This window comes from Neolamprologus brichardi, chromosome 5, assembly GCF_056152115.1.
Source record: "Neolamprologus brichardi isolate AB-2024 chromosome 5, ASM5615211v1, whole genome shotgun sequence".
In the NCBI taxonomy this organism is placed as follows: domain Eukaryota; kingdom Metazoa; phylum Chordata; class Actinopteri; order Cichliformes; family Cichlidae; genus Neolamprologus; species Neolamprologus brichardi.
In genome coordinates, this window is record NC_142108.1 from 34,179,205 (window position 1) to 34,199,275 (window position 20,071).

Consider the following 20,071-nt stretch of genomic DNA (forward strand, 5'->3'; position numbering starts at 1 on the left):
TGTGTGTGGACTTTGCCAAAAAATACGTGTGAAACTCTGCTCTCAAGTTTCAAGTTACAAGTACGAATTTCGACCCCATTTTTCTTCCTTTCATCTGATTGGCCAATGTCATGTCAATCACAAATTTAACAATCCAATCAGAGAACAGATGGGTTTGGCTGGCAACCGCCATCGCGGCTGGCAACCGCCATGGCAGCTGACACGGCACTCGATAACGCAGAGGTCAAGGCGGCCGTGATGGCGGCTGATGGCTCACAGCAAAACAGTTCAGTGTTACTGGCGACTTGCATTACAATAACTGGCCTGCGTTACTTTTGTGAAGCATCACGTGTAATGGCCCTGTAGTAATCAGCCCTTAGCACACAGAGAAAATGACCAGTAAACAATAGACAACATATGTTTTTAAAGTTTACAATTTATATTTGCATTTCAAGTTATGAAAATGATTCGTTAAACATGTTTGTGGTTGTTGCAGTAAAAAATATTTCAAAAATTATATCTGTGAAGGTTCTCAGTCATCCAGGTCATCATAGTCAAAGGAGCTTGCAAAGAAAAGCGTCTGGACTTCTTTAAGTTGCTTGAAGACGTTTCACCTTCATCCGAGAAGCTTCTTCAGTTCTAAGGTCAAATGGTGGAGAGTGAAATTATATTTTCTATTTTGTTTTTTTCTGATTTTAGATCAATTGTGTTAATACAGTAATTAGCTTTAAATAAATATTACCAGGTATGGCGTTTTTTTTTTTTTTTTTAAATGACAGCATGTCTTAGCTTTGCAAAGCTCCACCTGAACAGACCACAATTCTTCTGGAACAATGTCCTTTGGACAGATGAGACCAACATGGAGATGTTGGTCCATGATCACAGCACTGCGACTGGAGAAAACACCCCACACTAACTGTCAGCATAGTCCAGAAGCGCTGATTTGGGCTTATTCTGCAGCCACAGGACCATAACACCTTAGGAACACTTTGTGGTCGACTAGATGACTGAGTCACATGTGAGGCCATCTGTCTGACAGACCCAATTTGGATCAAACAACAGGCCAATGATCCCGAGCACAGCAGCAAATCTCCAACAGAATGGCTGAAAAAGGAGAGAATCAAGGTGCTGCAATGGTCCAGAGTCCATGAAAGTCCAGTGAACTGAAACAACGCCGTAAAGAACAGCACACTTTCATATAAATATATCCATCCATCCATCCATTCGCTTCCGCTTATCCTTTTCAGGGTTGCGGGGGGCGCTGGAGCCTATCCCAGCTGTCATAGGGCGAGAGGCGGGGTACACCCTGGACAGGTCGCCACTCTGTCGCAGGGCCAACACACAGAGACAGACAACCATTCACACTCACATTCACTCGCACTTTCACACCTAATGACAATTTGGATTATCCAATTAACCTATCCCCACAAGCTGCATGTCTTTGGACGGTGGGAGGAAGCCGGAGTACCCGGAGGGAACCCACGCAAACACGGGGAGAACATGCAAACTCCACACAGAAAGACCCCGGCCTGATGTTGGAATTGAACTCAGGACCTTCTTGCTGTGTATATATAAATATATATATACATATTTTAAAAAACCAAACATTAATTTTAGTGACATTTGACCCAGTGAATCCTTTACACACCTGGGATCACATGACTCCTGCAATGAAAAACCGCTTTAGCTGGCGTCGTTCGACAGCACGTGGATAGAACAGTAACAAAAACAACACAGCGAAGATACAGTAACTGTAACTTACTGTAACTTTTCATTTGTTGCCTTTGTGTCATCACTTTGTATATTTCACTCATCGTTTGAAGGTTTTGTCTGCCTGCTAGTTCGTTGCGGCACGATTTTAAGTGTAAAATGTGCCCATTTTAAAAAAATAAAATAAAATAAAAGACCTTTGACCCAGTAAAATATAATATTGGGGAGCTGGTTCTATTTTTGTAGCCTGGTGTTATTGGAGGAGTGGATGTGATGCACACAGACAGTTAAGAAACGAGAACTACAAAAGAGTGCAAACAGTTTAATGAGTCATCTGGACAAAAACTCAACTTCCTCTTTATTCCATCAGCACTTTGAATATTTTGGCCTCCACCTGTTCTCAGATGTTGAGGAGGAACAGAACAAGAAGGAAAGCTGAGATGTTCTCCAATTATTTACAAGGCTGGACGACACAAATCATATGAAAAACAAAAACTGAAGAGCTGCCGATCCCCCTCCGTGCTCGCTGTACTCATCTGTGCGCAGACTACAGTCTGATTTCTTTCAAGACATTAAAACGATTTATTTCCAGACGTGTCAAAAGCTTTAGTGCGTCTTCAGTTTGTCTGCAAACAGTGTCATGAGAAGTCCGTACAGGAAGCCGCCGGCGAGGAGCAGCACGGTGCTGGAGATAGGGCCGAGCGACAGGAGGGCTCCAAACACGTAGAAGAGAAGCAGCAGCAGGATGGTCCTGTAGCTGGCCAGCGGGCGAAGGCTCAGCTTCGGCCGCTGGCTCCTCCCCAACATGTGCCGCGACATCGGGCTGTGCTTTAGTTTGGTGCTGGACTCGAGATTCGTCAAGTAGTGACGACCCAGACGGCCCAGGAAGTCTGGACGCGAGCACAGTGCATTCATGTGTCGTCCAAACTGTGAGGAGGCAACAACAGACACACGCGTTTCATTCGTCACAGTCAAATATGAAATTGAGCACAAACAGTGAAGCAGCTGTTTACTGAGCTTCAAATCTGTACTTCGTGTTTTTAAGAACTGAAACTGTTAAAAATATGATTTGGTGAGGGCGGCAACTGCTGTTTGAAGACAGCTGAGAAACTAAGGTTACATTTGTCCTTTGTTACTGTGCTGCTCTCCATCCTCACGTCACCTGACTGTTTCTACTGTTTCTACTCACAGCCCCTTCTTGAGTCGTGTTTACGACGCCCTTGCAGGCCTGCCTACAGACAGCACTCACCCTCTCATTAATCAGAGAAGAGATCCTGTAGAAGAGCCTGACCAGCAGGGCGTTCTCGTAGCTCCTAATGGGCTGCAGCTCCGGGTCTCCCTGATAGTGAAGGTCAAACCTGCGCAGTCCATTTATGATCTGCAGGAAAACACACACGATCGCTTTAGTCATTTCTCCTCCGTCCATAACCCCAACGCCCGTCTTCCTCTTTTAGGATCAAATACCGACCTGCCTCCGGCCCAGGTCAGTCAGGATCAGCCCGTTCTCACTCTGCACGCAGTCTGGCAGCTGTTTGCTGTTGCCATCATCCTCCGAGGAGCCCAGGTTTGATATGAGCTGATTCAGCTGCCCCTGGTTTAGCTGCAAAACAACAAAAACCCTCCTGTTACAAAGCCCAGCTTCAAACAAAGGACGGGCTTAAATGAACGTGCTGAGTGAATAAAAACATCCAGACTAATCTGACCTTAAATATCTGGCACAGGTTTTCCAAAGCTCTGTCCAGGAACTCGTGGGTCTTTTTCAGATATTCTCCGGTCTCCTCTGGCTCGGCTCCGGGGAAGCCGTTGTTCAGATCAGATGCACCGAGTCCGAACCAGGACAGGAACGATTTATTAGCCGCCACCTCACTCGAATGATCTGATATCCTCTTGGCCGTCTGTCTGGCTTGTGCAATGATCTGGATTAGCTTCATGACCTGCGGGATGGACAGGAGGTGAAAACTCGGAGCAACACAGATGTTTTCTGTACCTCAGGCCGACTTAAAAAGCCACGCAGGTAAACTTACCGCCCCTCTGAGCTCCGTGCCAAACATCTGCTTGTACTGACAGTCCTGTCCTTCCAAACCGTAGACGTGGCTCTTCACCTTGAACACCATGTCCGTCACCACCCGCTGCCGTGACGACAGGTAGCTGCTTCCTTGTCCTGGCGTCAGGTAGCCGCGGGGCTGCCGGTGGTGGAGGACGTGCTCGGGCTCCAGGAACAACTGCTCACCTGCAGGGAGACGATTCCAGGTGTTTGTGGGACAAAGTGACAAAGCCACTGTGGAGCCTTAAGTCATGTGATCATCATTGGTGGTAACTTTTCACCAAGTAATGATTCATTTCTATATTAGTGTCAAGAAATATGAAAAATGCCAATCGTATTTTCTAAAAGATGTCCAAACAGATCCACGTCATCAAGGTTTTATTTTTAACCAGCGTGAGAAAAAAAACACTAACACTTCACTTAACGAGCAAATGAAAAGTTCAGATGCTCATATGCAGATTTTTGAACAATACTAATGAGCCCAACAGATGCCCCTCGTCACCTTTCTGGATCATTTCTGCCAGGTTAGGCTGAGCGAAGACTTTGGCCACCCTGAAGACCATCAGCGCATTTTTGGCGTTCACCAGATCGGTCCTGACTGCTCGGTTCAAAAACACCTGGAAGAGCTTCGTGTACATGAGCAGGTTCTCATGAACAAAGGACTCCCTGCAGGAGACAAAGTTATCATCAGAACCTCATCTATCAGTCTGAACCCAAAAACAGCAACAATCCCCAGACTTTCACCTTTCTGAGGGTCCGAGTCAGAGCTATGATTCAGTCAGCAAAAAGAACGACAAGCCCAAAATATCAGGTTTCATTAAAAATCTATTTATTAAATATGTCTCATTTAAAATCTAGCAGAATCAAACCACCTGCACTTACACATACTCTAATAATTGTCTCTTGTCCAGCTTTGTTTCACAGTATTTATCAAACCTGTGCCTGTGGAAAGGTAATGGACATTAAAATGAAAACTACTGCATCTGTTTAGCCTCATTTACAAATTAATAGAATGGACCCTCTCCTCAAATATTCATTCACTAGTTGCCGATTATATCTGAAGCCGAAGTGTCACAGCTGGGGCAGCAGTAGGAGTCGACGACTGATTTAATAGTCGACGCGTCGTTTGAAGCTTTGTAAGATCCCAAAAGACGCAGGAATAAGTAGTAGGATTTAAGAGTGTAATAACGGACTGAAACAGAAGATGGCAGCACTGCATGTACAAGGATGCCAGCTGCCGTTAAACCCCGAAGAAGAAGAAGGAGCTGTGTCCCAGAATTCATAGCGCAGCCCAGCTCAGTTTCCAACAATGGCGGCAGCTAGTTAGTTTTAATATTACTCTTATTATTCTTTCTGGGTCACAAAATAAACATTTAACATATTTTCAGGCGAGAATGTAGCTGTGTAAACCTCAAATATCTGCTCAGTTTATCAAGACACCACATATTTTCAAAAGCGCTCCGACGTTTTCGGAGACGTCTGTTACCCACTAGCTCGATAGCTAGCCGGGGGCTAGGCTAACTAGAGCCGTGAGAACACCGGACTCCCGCAAATCGTTTTCAAACCCACCGCCGTCTTTCGCTACTCAGGTTAAACATGATATATAAGTCACTTAGATAACTTAAAATGTTATTGTTTGGCTTTTTTTTTTTTAGTATTTTATTTGTTCCTGAGTAAATCGGTTTGGCTGAGATTAAAGTTATAGTTTTTACACAGCTGAATAAACATCAAGCAGACAGCTGATTATCAGAAGTGTGAGATGCTCGAGAATTTACTCCGGTGTCCTGTTATATTTTAGATAGCAAGGAGTTTATTAAACTTCACCGAAACAATCTGCAAATTTCATTAAAATTTAATAAACGATCATCTTGTCTTTATTTTTAGTTAGCACATACCTTAAACACTTAAAGCTGTAAGCTAATGATAGTTATATAAGAGCAGATGCTGCTGGTGCAATAAGCTGTACGTTTTATGTCCAATGGACGATGATCTGATTAGTCGACTAATTGCAAAAATAATCGGTGACTAGTCGACTATCAAAATAATCGTAGTAAAAGGACCCAATATGCAGGAAACAGCTAGATGCAGGTGAGCGGAAAACAGAAAAATGAGGCACAAGAAACTACTAAAGACCTGAACTGGGAACACTAGTAAGGAGACCTGAAATAATAAAGCAGGATGAAGAGCAGAGAGACGCAGGTCGAATGAAGAGAACACCATGAAATGCAGACGGAGCGATGAGGCACACACTATAAATACACACATGGTAATGAGGGAACGACACACCAAAGGGGAACACAGCTGAACCTAATTAGACACGACAAGACACAGACCTTCAAAGTAAAACAGGAAGTATACACTGACGACACAAGAAACTCCAGAACATAAAATAATAACAAACACAAAATGCTGGCTCAACGACACAAAGGGAGGAAAAACAAGATGAAGATTTTATGGACGAGCACTTCAGAGTCCACTCTGCTCACCATTTCTCAGGCACGGTTCTGTTTTGGTCGGGCTGAGGGTTTGGCTTCTCCCCGGTGTATCTCCAGGGCTGGATGTAGCTCAGCCACGTCTCCAACACCTGAACACGGACAAAATACGCTCGTAGCAGCAAACTGTGTGTTCATGGAGCAAAACAACCGATGATCACGTCAGGATGTGAGAGACCTACCGCTCTGAAAGACGCGTCCAGAGGCCAGTGACCGAAGCAGTGCTGCAGGAACAGGTACAGCTTCTGCTGCACAAAGCGCTGCACCACCACCCTGTGGGGGAAACACAAAGTTAACTAAAACCTTCATTTAATGAGCCACTTCCTGCTTTTGTTCTTTTATTTAAAGTCGGGGCTGTAGAGAAGCTACCACTGCATGCTGACACATGATGCATATCTAAAAGCAACAGTTCAACCATTAAATCTGCTTTACTCGCTTAATATTTTATTTTAGTAATAATTGTTCTACTTCCACAAAGTCTGACAGCAGCGTGTGTGCAGGAACTGACCTCTTAAACTCTTCCAGTGGGCTGGTGTGGGTGTGCGAGTGGGCGGAGGGCGAGGACGACAGCTGCTCAGGCTTCAGGCTGTTGGAGAAGGCGTGTACGTGTTTCACCAGGAGACGCACCACCAGCACGTGCTCCTCCGTCGGGCTAAAGGGCTCCTGCAGAGGGAACCGGTCACACACAGTGCTCGGACATGACGCCAAATACGCCCAATCGCAGCCAGGATTGATGGAAAAAGCAGCCATCGCAATGCGTCCCAATCCACAAGCAGCCAAACAATTACCAGAGAGAACAGAGGTCCCACACTCAGGAGCCGGACGGCTTTCACACGGTGTGGACTGACTCTGGAGCGCCATGAAGGAAGTTATACCGTACTGCATTTAATCTGAGTGTGATCGCTAACATCACAAACACCGGATGAAAAGCTTCCGCTGACACTGAACTTAAAAAACACACTTTGCAATTTGCATATTTTCCTTGTAAATGTTTCGCCTGAACACTTAATTTATTTACCGTTTCCCTTCAGTGACCCTAACGTTTTGGTTTTATTAAAAAATAATTTATATATTAAAACTGTGAGAAACTAAGAGGTGGGACCTCAGTGCTCGAAGCTGCTTCATCAACCAGCTGCATGTTTCCTCGTCTGGACATCAGGAAACACAAACAAGCAAAGCAAGGAAAGTAATGATATTTACATGTTTCTGATTGGTCATAAAAAATGATCAATATCATTTCTTAAAATAAGAAGTTCTGATTTGATTGTAGTAGTATCTTTGCTTTCAAAAGATTAATGCTGCCAATAGAGAGAAACACTACATAAACAACAAAGCACAGCAGACAGTGTAAAAAGCATGCCTGTAAAAAAAATAAAAAGCAAGAACCACACCCAAACCAGTAAAATCTGCTCAAAGATTCATTTTCAAAGCTTCATTCCTGGATTACTTTCTCTTTCAAGGATACTTCTCTGTAAAATTCAGAATTTACAGTCAGACTCAAAGGAAACAGGCCAATCATCCTCTGGTTTACCGACAGCAGCCAAAGAGTTAAACGCTGTTACCGTATAATGTGGGTAATCTCTGTTTTTAATAATCAGCTGAAGGTCAATAAGCATGGCTAAGTTCTATCTTAAATGAACAGAGAGCTGCGCTTTTTATTAAACAAGCTTGCAGAATGAAGCTAAACAGCCGCTGCTATCATCGCCATCTACAGGCCGCTGACTGGAATGACATCGTCTGGTTGTTGTTACCAGAGAAGTAACCTTGACTGTGAGTTTGAGTGACTGAGGTTTACCTCCAGGAGGCCCCAGAGGGGCGGGGGTGAATGAAAAGGTAAAAGTACTTGGTAGGTGTGGAGGGTCCCAGAGCCTGGTGGGGCGTGGGGTTGGCACGGCATGCTGGACATACTGAGGCGGTACTGCAGCAGCGCCAGCTGTTCACCCGTAACCACCAGGGGGGGAGGGGGGGTAGAGGAAGATGAGGAAGAGGAAAGACAACGACGAAAGGTGGAGGAGCAACAGTGAAGAGAGGGGGAGAGGGGGAAAAAAGTGAGGAAGAGGAGGCAGGGAACGAAAAAGGTGGCAGGAGGAAGTTACACGTGAGAACAGGAGCAAAGGAGGCAGCAAAAACAGGAGCGAGAGCGCAACCAGACAAACAATTGGCCGGAAATATTGAGGAGAAAAAGAGCAGGAGACAGGAGAGGAGACACAAACACAACAAAGTGACTTTGGGAACAAAATGAACGGCTGGGGGCGACGCAGACGCCGTTCCTACACCAGACGCGAGTTACGTGACTGTAGGGACGGGAATCATTTCACTCCAAAACACTTTGTTCATTAATACTGAAAATGTATCTGAAACCCCCAAATCGCTGGCTGCCATCAACCAGGAAAGAGTGAAAAAACGAGCAGGAAATCCCAGTTTGTGTTTTTAAACCGTCACCGATCCAAACTGAAATCATTCCCATTCCTACTGTTCAACAACACAAACAGAGGGAACTCAACACTGTAAGATTTTGGGGTTTGTGTAAGATTAAAGTAATTATTAGCATCAAACTGGATCGGACTGAACTGTGAATTATGCAAAGATGAAAAAGTGGTGCTGGAAATGAGCACGTCTCCAAAATCTTGCAGGTTAACTCCACTCTTATATATAACAGACACAGTGACCTCACACAGCGTTTAACAAGTTCAGGTGACAACAATTAAAATCATGTTTACTCTTCGGGACGGTCAGAATGTCACACACAGTGAGTCCACCCTTTCCTCTGCAGTCTCATGGTAAACGGCCTGTATTTGTACAGCGCTTTACTCGTCCCTAAGGACCCCAAACGCTTTACACAACATTCAGTCATCCACACACACTCACACACTGGTGATGGCAGCTACACTGTAGCCACAGCCACCCTGGGGTGCACTGACAGAGGCAGCAGTAAACAGAGCATCATCTACAGCTGAACTACACCCACCAGCCACTTCATTAGGTACTCCGAAGGTTCAGCTGCTCATTAAGGCAAATATCTAATCGACCAATCAAATAGCAGCAACTTCATGTATTTAAGGACATAGAGATGGTCAAGATGACCTGCTGAAGTTCAAACTGAACATCAGGGTGGGGAAGAAACAGGATTGAAAGTAATTCTGGTCCCAGACGGGCTAATAGATTTTCTCCACACAGCCATTGCTGGGATCTAACGAAGAGAAAATATGCAGTTAGTGGCGGTTCTTATAACCACTAAATACAACCAAGATGACAGAAGAGCATCTCTGAACACGTTGAACCCTGATGCAGAAGACCACACCGGGTATCACTCCAGTACAGCGCTCCATCACCAAAAGCTCAGATAAACTGGTTTCCTCAACATGACCGTGGGTTTGCTGCACTCTAACAGCCTCCACATCTCAGCCTCCTTTGGGATGTGGTGGAATAACAGATTCACATCATCACAAATCTGCAGCAGCTGCGTGACGCTATCATGTCAACATCCATCCATCTTCATCCGCTTTATCCGAGGCCGGGTTGCGGGGGCAGCAGCCTAAGCAGAGAGGCCCAGACCTCCCTCTCCCCAGCCACCTCCTCCAGCTTATCCGGGGGAACACCAAGGCGTTCCCAGGCCAGCCGAGAGATATAATCTCTCCAGCGTGTCCTGGGTCTGCCCCGGGGCCTCCTCCCGGTGGGACATGCCTGGAACACCGCGCCCAGGAGGCATCCTTGTCAGATGCCCGAACCACCTCAGCTGGCTCCTTTCGATGTGGAGCAGCAGCGGCTCTACTCTGAGCCCCTCCCGGATGGCCGAACTTCTCACCCTATCTCTAAGGGAGAGGCCAGCCACCCTTCGGAGGAAGCTCATTTCCGCCGCTTGTATCCGCGATCTCGTTCTTTCGGTCACTACCCACAGCTCGTGGCCATAGGTGAGGGTAGGGACGTAGATCGACCAGTAAACTGAGAGCTTCGCTTTTACACTCAGCTCCCTCTTCACCACGACGGACCGGTGCAGCGTCCGCATCACTGCAGCCGCAGCCCCAATCCGTCTGTCGATCTCCGGCTCCCTTCTCCCATCACTCGCGAACAAGACCCCGAAATACTTGAACTCCTCCACTTGGGGCAGGAACTCATCCCCGACCTGGAGTATCATGTCAACATGAATCTCTAAATGTTTCCTGCACTTTGCTCAATCTGTGCTACAAAGATTATGAAAGCTCAGAAAGCAAACGAGAGTCCACCGCAATACTAGCAGGAGTTGTACTTAATGAAGTGGCCATTGAGCGTACAACTGCAAACAAACAAATCAACCAGCTACTAATATTTGATAGATGAATATTAGCTTTGTCCTTAAATCCTGGACAGACATGAAAATTTCTTCAATGTTTTTTGTAGTTTGATTGTTGAATCAATCAATAGTGAAAATACTAAGCGTGCAACTCTTATCTTAGCTAACGTGCATCACTTTTGACTTTCAGGTAACTGCAGACAAAAGCACAGCTGCAAAGAAACTGCAGTTGGGTGGATATTCAAGTAGGTAACATGCTGACCGTGTAATAAATAATAATATAGATGAGAGGGTCGAAGCACATGCTGTATATCTACAGTGTCATGCACACTGTATATAGTGCAGGTGAAATAAACACCAGCATAAGCGTCTGTCGCACTGAGACACACATTTATGCACACATTGATCCACTCCACCGTGACTTTATGCTGTGTTGTACGTACACATGGAGAACATACCAGCAACACGCTTGCTGACACGGACATGCAGCATGCAAAGGATGTGGTAGGAAGCAAAAGCACTACTACCAGGAACATGCCCCAATCGCTTTATGCAGGAGCTCTAAGCTCAGACCGAAGAGGCTGGTTACAGCAAGTATTCAACTACAAACTGATGCCTCAAGCAGAGCAGCTGCTTGAGGAGTGAATACGCAGAGACGAGCCTGAAGATGCTTAACTAATAATAATAAAAACAACAACAACATGATTTATGTATTTTACAAATCACGGGACCTCATGGGTGTGAAGGAGGGGTTGTGGTCAGCCAATCAGCCGTGCGAAGTGGACAGGTGTGTGTGTGTGGGAGGAAATGTACATATCTTACCTTTACCTGAGGAGACTGCAGCTTCTGATACATTTCCAAGGAGTAGTGATGGAGCCAGATCTCCACAAACATCTGAGGGAGATCAAAACACATATTTTGAGGATTAATTAGTCATTTCTGTTTTTGTGTGTATTAAATCTCTTCACTGCCGTTCAAATGTTTTGTTTGTAACAGTAAGTGTAGTACGAGTCATAATTAAAGATTGAAATCTAGCCAAATTCCACTGAAGATCATCTTCTTGCACCTCTGTGAGGCAGTGGTCCTGTTCTGACCACTCACACCAGTCTCTGATTTCACCACGACTCAAACTTAAGCAGGCAGAGTGACACTGTTGGCCACAACCGACACGTGACGTCACGTGAACCTCCAAGGTGAGACTGTCTACTGTAACAATCTGAGCAGTCTGAAGGAGAAAACTGGGATTAAATTTACTACACCCCTGAGTAGGGCTGCACGATTAATCGTTAGAAAATCGCGATCTCGATTCATACTTATGTGCGATCTCATTTCCAAATGACAACGATTTAAAAAAAAAAAAAAAAAAAAAAAGACGACGATTGTACCGTATTTTGATCCGGGACGTAATCTGCATGAAAACAAGCGCTCACTCTTCCTGCTCAACAAATGACAAGGGCGGAGCCTTATACCACGTGATACAGAAGCCGGCTGCTAAAATTAGCAGGGAAAAACAACGGAGAGCACGTCAGGGATGACGAGAAAGTGACAGGAGAAAATCCGTCCCGGTCAACCACCCAAACATCAATAACGGGAACCTTATACAGCGCTTCCCTATACCCGTCGACCTCCCGCAGGCACAAAGAAATTACGGAGGCTGTTACTTATCACCTGACCAAAGATATGGCTCCATCAACACTGTGCAAAACGAGGGATTTAGGAAAATGATCAACACCCTAGACAAACGCTACACAGCGCCGTCCCGCAACTATTTTTCTGTTGTTGCACTACCTGCTCTATACACGCAGTGTCGAGCAACGGTGGAGACGGAATTTCAAGCAGTACAACATTTTGCAGCAACGACAAAACGTGACACATTTGTTGTTTTTATGTTTATTTATTGTTTTTATGTTCAGTCTCAACTGTTACGAAGTTGATGTGCAGTTAATAAATGCAATAAATATTTGTACTGGAAAAGAAAATCGTGAGAGAATCGTGATCTCAATTCTAAGCCAAAAAAATCGTGATTCTCATTTTATGCAAAATCGTGCAGCCCTACAGCTTCTGCAGATTTAAAGTCAGGTTGTTCTGACACAGTGAAGGATCCACAGCCCGTCACAGAGCCAGTGGGACAGAACAGAACTGGCAGTGAGAGATCTAAAGACAGCTGCGGTGCTGAAGATGATCCTGAAGGGGAGATTGAAGAAAATGAAATCAAGTATGATTTATATTTTCTTGGGACGGTTCCTGCAACTTCCACAAGAAATAAGCTGATTAATCACACCTAAAAAGACCAGTTACAGCAGTCATATCCACGTCCACAGTCCAAACAAAGGCAGAGCTGTATCTGCATCCTACCTGTAACAGGGTTTCAGATCTCCAGATTTCCTGGGCTGCGGGGTCAGCGTTCACTGAGGGCTGATGGAATATGTGATGCTTCAGGAGACTGGGGCTATGGATGCCGTAACTGGCAAAAGAAACGCTGGACGATCTGTTGAAGGCACAGGAAGAGTCTGAATTCAAAGCTTTTCAGGAAATGCAGGATTTTTGTGTTACACAGTATTAAACATTCAAATGTTTCTGCCATTAAAGATTCGTCTTGTCACTAGTACCTCGGTGAAGGAGCAGAAACAGAGCCTCTGGAGTCGGAGAAAGGGGAAGGAGGAACGCTTCCTTCAGTGGGGAGGAAGTACTTCAGGTAAGTGTCCACCAGCACAAAGTAGGCGCTGTCTGTGGCGCTCCCGTACTGGCCTGGAGGGTAGTTCTGAAATCATAACAAAGGGCTTATTAGTTTTTGATCAGGTGGTTCAATAAAAAAAATATAAAAGTGAATAATGTGTTAGTGGCAACCTCACCTTTGGTGAGATGAGACAGTAGGCAAAATTGAACATGAAGAATTCAAATGGGTCTGAAGAAGGTTAAGGAACAACCTTAATTCTTTCCTTCTTTAATTAAGAAATCATAAGAAATCAAAAATGAAAACATTTATGGTTCAGACGTTTGGAAGAGTATGTATCAGAGACCAGATACATGTAGGCGACCTGGTCCTAATATCAGCAGCTCTACAAGTGATTGTTTCATCAATCCTCAAGAACTGATATAAAATAATGGCTCATAGTCACAATAACAGGCAAACACTCAGGCAACCTGTCTTACTCTGAATCACAGTCTCAAAGCTAACTTCACCTCCAGCGCCTTCATCTTTTTCTAACATTTGCATCACAGGTTTTAAACTGTTTTGTGAAGACTTGTAAATTCAGATGCTATTATTTAATTTTATGATGGCTTAGCTAGTTTTGGGTCACTTCTAAAGCTTACGCATTTATGACTGTACCAAACATCTAAAATTATTCTTTTTTTTTTTCTACAGACACAAAAAAATGTGATGACAATTTAAAAGCGGTTATTACCAAATGTAAATGCAACACAAAGGAGCTTAAAAATAACAAGCTTAGCAAAGTATTCTTTTCAATTTAATTGGCATTTTTGATATTCAATAATGCCAGTGAAACTGTGAATGAAATAAACTGATGTGTGACAGGCTTAAAGAAGCTAAAACGTGTTATTTGCTTTTCCAAAAACTAGAATGTGCAATAAATTGGAAGCATAAAGTGGAAGCTTTAGAGGTTAGTTCGTCCACAGTGCTGTTGAGGGTTTGTTTTTGTTTTTTTTAAATCAGCATGGTTTGCTGTGGGATGATGATAATAATAATAATAAAATGTTTTTGAATTTCAAAAAAATAAAATAAAATCCTCAAGAACTCCTCAGACTTTGCTGTTTGCATCGCAAAGGATACTGAAAGCGATGTTCAGCGTCAGGAGACCAGAGAGAGGGAACTGCAGCTTGTTGTGGAACAGCGGGCAGTCTGGGAGAACTCCCTCCTGGATGCAGGCTTTCACAGGACCCTAGAAAAATTAAAACAGTCTCAAACTCTCCCAAAAGACATTTTGCAGTATCCATACAGGACCAGTGACGTGGTTACAGCAGCTCTGTGTGTCTGAACAGTCACTCCAACATAAAATGACAACATTTAACTTCAAACGTCTGACTGCAACAGCCAGAGGTGACGAGGCAAATAGTCTTACTGGGAGATAATTGATTGGTATTTCATATTTGTACTCTTCCGCCTGAAGTTTATACACAAGTTTCATCATTGGACCACTGAAAAAAAGAGAGAAATAAAAAATATTTTAATATTTTAAAAAATACGAGTGCATGACATTCTAGAAAACAAAAAGATAAAAATGGAAGCGCTACATGACATCTAAAAATATACTAGACGTGCTCGTCAGTGGGGCAAAAAACAAGTCATAAAAGCAGAGAAGTTCAACACGTCTGACCTCGTAGGTCGAGTTTCTCCTTCTGCCAAATTTACTAAATATTTTTGAATCTTATTAACAGATTAAAAACCTCAGCAGGGTTCCATGATATTCCACTCAGCTGATATGAAGCTACCTGGGATTTAGGAAGTCCAAAACAATGTTGTACTCGTTACTCCGTGAATGAAGGAATCGCAGGTTCCAGCCAGCGATGACACCGTCCAGGCTGCCAAACACACTCTCCACCAGCCAAGGAAAGATCAGGTGCAGCTCCTACAGGCAGGAAACACACACACACACACACACACACACACACACACACACACACACACACACAATAATAAGAAACACACTTTAACGTTTGCCTGCCAGACAAATAATCATATTCAGGCCTCCATCTCACTGTGACACTGCAAGTCCTGACTACAGTGGAGCCAACAGAGAACAACAAAGCTGCACTCATCATTTGTGTCCCTCAGCAAAACACCCACAGCTGCTTGCAAACAGAACCCCAGCTATCCACAGAGACCCCCACATGCCTCAGGAAACAATGGTCTCCACTGATCTGGGGCACAAATGTCTGAAGCTCGCAAACACTGAACAACCCTGGGCTGTGACTGATGACAGAAATAGATTTGTGGCCTGAAAAGTGAGGCCAAAGCACAAGTGCCTCAAACTTGCATTCAGGGTAACCAGATCATAATGTGATCTTCTTTTACTACCAGCCAAAATGCAGCATAAAATGTTGGGACTGCCCAGAATGACACAAAAGAACAGATGTACAACAAAATGTTTGTGCCTCCAAGAAAGAAGAAAACAAAAAGCCAACGGGACGTTTAGTTGTATGATGAATGCTCTGCCTGATATCACGACACCAGAGAGGAAGTAGCATGCAAACAAACAGCCGTCTGTCCCGGTTCACTGTGCAGGCTACACGCATCCAATGTCGTGTCCTACCAAAACTTATTAGATCCGTGACAGACGGGGCCTTGCAGTCACACTGTGGCATCTGAAAGCAGGCTGCATTCCAACAATTCAGTTATCTTGGATTTATGTGCACATCTTTCAGAGTTCAGTTCAAAGTTCAAATTTCTTCTGGGAGGAATCCATGACACTCAAAATGAAACTTGGTGAATGTGAAACATTAAACTGATCTCTGCCTGAATGACGGAATTCCCTTACTGTATCTCCCGATCTGAAAATATCTTTGCAGCTATTTCTCATGTGGGAGTTCATGCAAACGTTCCAGCAGATACTCTACCGACTGTTTTCACAGCAAATAAAATAAATCCAGGGTTAAATACCTTTGCAGGATACTCATCTATGATCTTCACCAGATCCTGGCATCGCTGCAGGAGAGGTTTGGTGGTAGCATCGGCTTTCAGGTTGGCCTGAAACAACATCACATGTCACAACATATTCATGACCAGAGAGGAGTTATTACCTTTAAATGACTTCATAACTAAGTCAGGTCAGAGATGCAGGACTCAGAGACTCACCAGCAGGAAACTGGGCTGCTGTAACGTTGGATTAGCCATTAAGGACTCCGATGTTTCTTTCTACAACTGTACAGTCCACCTGGATCCCGCTGCAGTGGCAATAACACAAACTTTAATCAGAAGTCTAACTTTAACAGTTTTAACACGTTTAACGGGGAAACTTTTGTTGGCTTATCACTAAAAGAAGTGGATGCTAACCGTACTGTTAAAGAGACTGCAGTGTCTGCCATTGAAGGAATCCTCAGCAGGAGGACAATCCATCAAAAGCAGCAATCAAGTTAGCACGAGCGGGCTAGCAAAGGCTGCTAATAGAGCTAGCACAGACAGCTAATAGTAGCTTAAACTAAGAGTAATGGTCGTTAAATCGGTTTTTAATTAAATACAACACACGTCACAATCACACAACACATTCTCCGCTTTCAAATCAGCACCGTCTCACCTTTTCTCGCGATTATTTTTCAAAACTACAGCCACTTCCCCAGAAACCGCGTTCCCATCAGTGCAGTTCAAATACGACTACACTGGTTCTCCTCTTCTTCGTTGGTGTTTTACTTCACTCCAGATGGTTGATGATCGTATTGTCGTACATTACTGCCACCTGCTGGAATTATTGATGCACTGCAGTGTCAATTTCTCCCTCAGAGACGGAACATTTCCGTCCCTTCTGCGCATGTCTGAGGTAAATCCGGCCAACAACAATCTATTTTATTCTTCTTTTAATAATAATAATAAAAAAACCAATACTCGACTATTGTTCATGTACTTTAAAAAAAAAATGTTTTTTTTCTTTGTCTGACTTTCTTTTACTTAAATTCTACAAAACGTTTTTATTTACGTGTTTTCACTTTAAAATATAAATCTTTTATTTAACATGTTACTTGTAGTTTCACTTGAACTACAGAGGCAGTCTAGGCGAAAATCTAATATTTAAAATAATACCTCGGTATTTATCCAGCTGTAATCTTTATTTTGTTAATATATGGTATGGTTACAAGTAAATTCAAGTAAATGACCACTATAATCACCTAATAAGCCTATATCATGCCAAACAATTACTTAAAATCTATGAATTACCTACAGCCTTGCTGCATGTCTCAGCACAGCCTCGATTGACATTCCAGGACAGGGTCCACTGCAGGAGAGCTGAACGGTGCCAGTAGGGCTACAAAACGACCTCCAGCAGGGCACGCATGTGCATCATTCTGCTCAAACTATCAGAATGAGACTCCAAGAAGAGGACACGAGGGCGCGATGTGTGGAGACCTGTGCTTAGAGCCCAGCACCGTGCAGCTCAACCAGAATTCAGCCAAAAACTCCAGAACAAAAAAAATAAAATGCACAAATGTTTCTCTTTGTTTTATTTTCACTGAGTTATCATTTGTGGCTTATTCACATACAGTAAAGACGATGACATTACACGGTCTCGAAGCTTATTAGAGCTGTGAAGTAAAAAAGTTTGAAATTTGCTTATGAGGAAAACACAGGTTTATATAAACTTACAAAATGCAGTAAATTCTACAGGATACAGAAAGGAAACTAGAAAAATAGAGTTCTTTAATATACATGGACGTAAAGAGCTATACATAATGTTTCAAGCGAGGTCCATTTCATGTGTGCGTTTCCATCGAGGCCTTTAATCCGTCAGGTACGTGTGAAGCTTACGTCTCAGAACAAACATAGATACCTGCTGAAAACTCTCGATAGTTTTTAATAAACAGGGTTACATGTGAAGCAGTAAACTGGGCAAACACTGGAGTCTGCTGTCAGCAAGTTAGATCATATAAATACGCTGCGTCTGTCTGCAGTGTGTCTGAGATCCTGAAACATTTCCCCCTCCAACTGTCAGTCAAACCTGAGTTTGGATGCAAACTGCACGCCAGCCACTGAGCTGTGTTAAAGGTCTGAATATTTAAACACGTAGCAGAGACATGAAAATAATAAAAAGGGTCAATCTGAGGTGTGTGAAACATGTTTTCTTCGAAAAGCTGGCAGAAATTTAGGCTTTTATAGATCCTCACTTGCAAAAGGAAACGCATTAAGAAACAGTTTTAGGGACCTTTTGCACTGAAAGCCCACTAAATGCTATCATCAGGGCAAAAACCCACATAAAAATGAAAAAGCATGTCTGAAATAAATCAGAGTTCCCCTCCAAGCTCGCCTTCTCATGCAGCTCCAGACTGATTACAGAACTGCTGCTATTTTTCAATCAATCAGTCAAAGTGCAACAAATCGAAACGACCGTTTCACTTAAATGTCATTTTCAGAAAACTGGGCAAAGTCACAGAGAGAAAAAGCCCTGGTGAGTAAAGTGAACGATGACTAAGCTCCAGCGTGCAGCACAGAGGCTCAAACAGACTTCCAGGAGGTGACCTGAGAACAGCAGCAATGCCATCAGTCCAGAGCTGCACACAAAGATGACCCTGAAGGGGAGATCATCCAAATTTAAATCAGACCTTGCTTTGTTTTGTTTATAGGTGAATAACTGGAACTTGTCCTTTAATTGCAGCTCATATCTATCAGTACATCTGTCACAGAATGCTGCAAACTCTAACTTACACTTACTTGGACTACTTTTCTACCAAATGATTTATCTGACTGTGAACTATCAGCGACAGCTCATAAAAGCATGAACTTGAGCTACAAAACAAGACTTCAGACACAGATACAGGTTTCTATCTTTCTACATACATCCTTATATTTCCATTTCCAAGTCTTTCTAAATACTAAAGAGTTCAGGATGAAGGCAAACGAATCTCTTTTTCTGGAATATTAGTTTTTAATGGTAAATTATCATTAGTGTCACTTTGTTGGCCGGCTTTATTTGCTCAGGAAGCAAACGTTCTTGACTTGACCCCAGCGTGTCCTCTGCATGTACAGGATCTGTTGTCCTCGGCAGTCTCTGATCCTCCAGGTGACTAGAGAGGAACCTCGGGAGGGTTGTTCCTCCTCACGCGAGCCTTCCTGCTCTCCTGTTTCATCTTCAGCGCCCGCAGCTTCTGCTGCCGGCGCTTCTCGCGGTACCAAAGTTGCTCGCAGTACTCATCCACGGTCAGACTGTTGCCTCCCACCTTGTGCAGGTCTTTGTAGCTCCTCAGAGGGAGCTGCTGAGGCAGCCACGAGTTCCCATGTCCTGGCAGAGAAGGCGGTGCGTGAGGGGAGCCCGGCTGGCTCAGAAATCCAGAAATCCCTCCTCCTCCGGCCGGGCCGGTTTTCCCCAGAATCACTGGGCCCGGGAGGTTGGGGTTGTGGCTCTGCATGTAGCGAGCTGGGTTGAGGCTGTGCTTGGGGATAATGCGAATGCGGTATCGAGCCAGGACCTGGGCGTAGGAGTGCTCGTGGCCGGTGCAGGTGTAGAGGCCCGAGTCGGCCTGTTGCAGGTGCTGAATGAGCAAGCCTCGCTTCAGGTGGAAGGAGCGGTCGTCGTCGCTCTGAGGGAGCTGAGGAAAGAACGGCAAAAGTTCAGTCTGAGCTGATCTTTGTATTCAAGGAGGTGCAGCAGAATATTGTGTGCACTCGTGTGCAGCAGTGCATTTTGGAACAACGGTAGTTAATGACAGTGGGACAGTTCGGATGAGCTGTTTTTACAGCCCACTGGTGGGTTTATATGCAACACGGCCTCTTTCTAAACATCTTTTAGACGTCCAATCTTGGTCAGGCAGAAACAAAGTCTTTCTGAGATACACTGTTTCTGTTTGCTCAGATTTAGCCAGAAAATAACGTCTGTTAATGTCTTGTCCTTTGGAGGTTCGGGACTAAAAATA

The 20,071-nt window shown here is 44.1% G+C and overlaps 2 protein-coding genes across 5 annotated transcripts in view; both read right to left on the reverse strand.

Moving 5' to 3' along the window:
- Window positions 1-1,996: 1,996 nt before the first annotated feature.
- smpd4 (sphingomyelin phosphodiesterase 4) lies at window positions 1,997-16,841 on the reverse strand. Of its 4 annotated transcripts, none has more exons than XM_087841123.1 (20): window positions 16,750-16,841; window positions 16,311-16,399; window positions 16,116-16,202; window positions 14,948-15,084; window positions 14,578-14,653; window positions 14,289-14,397; window positions 13,348-13,400; window positions 13,105-13,256; window positions 12,851-12,983; window positions 11,318-11,389; window positions 8,069-8,158; window positions 6,734-6,888; window positions 6,408-6,498; window positions 6,220-6,317; window positions 4,236-4,399; window positions 3,714-3,919; window positions 3,393-3,623; window positions 3,158-3,289; window positions 2,939-3,067; window positions 1,997-2,616 (listed from the first exon to the last, which is right to left on the reverse strand). In XM_087841123.1, exons 2-20 carry the CDS (start codon window positions 16,347-16,349, stop codon window positions 2,296-2,298), a joined length of 2,475 nt encoding a protein of 824 aa, XP_087697249.1. In that variant the 5' UTR covers window positions 16,350-16,399; window positions 16,750-16,841; the 3' UTR covers window positions 1,997-2,295. The 4 variants fall into 4 exon arrangements, with proteins under 4 accessions (XP_087697249.1, XP_087697248.1, XP_087697251.1 ...); XM_087841122.1 differs by having other exon boundaries at window positions 8,021-8,158; XM_087841125.1 differs by lacking the exon at window positions 8,069-8,158 and having other exon boundaries at window positions 11,324-11,389.
- An 812-nt stretch (window positions 16,842-17,653) lies between these two features.
- si:dkey-49n23.1 (semaphorin-3D) overlaps window positions 17,654-20,071 on the reverse strand; it is a 136,888-nt gene continuing 134,470 nt past the window's right edge. Inside the window, exon 18 of the mRNA XM_087841128.1 lies at window positions 17,654-19,747. Within this exon, the coding sequence (XP_087697254.1) occupies window positions 19,226-19,747 (522 nt within the window). The 3' untranslated portion in view covers window positions 17,654-19,225. The remainder of the gene's footprint in view (window positions 19,748-20,071) is intronic.

What these genes read in the sequence shown, in the direction of transcription:
- smpd4 (XM_087841122.1), bottom strand. Translation starts at nt 16,349, where the DNA reads ATGGCTAATCCAACGTTACAGCAGCCCAGTTTCCTGCTG. An exon ending in TTGGACTTCCTAAATCCCAG is followed by an intron (nt 14,654 to 14,947) that starts GTAGCTTCATAT and finishes TCTTTTTTTCAG; the next exon opens with TGGTCCAATGATGAAACTTG. An exon ending in CCACTGGAAGAGTTTAAGAG is followed by an intron (nt 6,499 to 6,733) that starts GTCAGTTCCTGC and finishes TTTCCCCCACAG; the next exon opens with GGTGGTGGTGCAGCGCTTTG.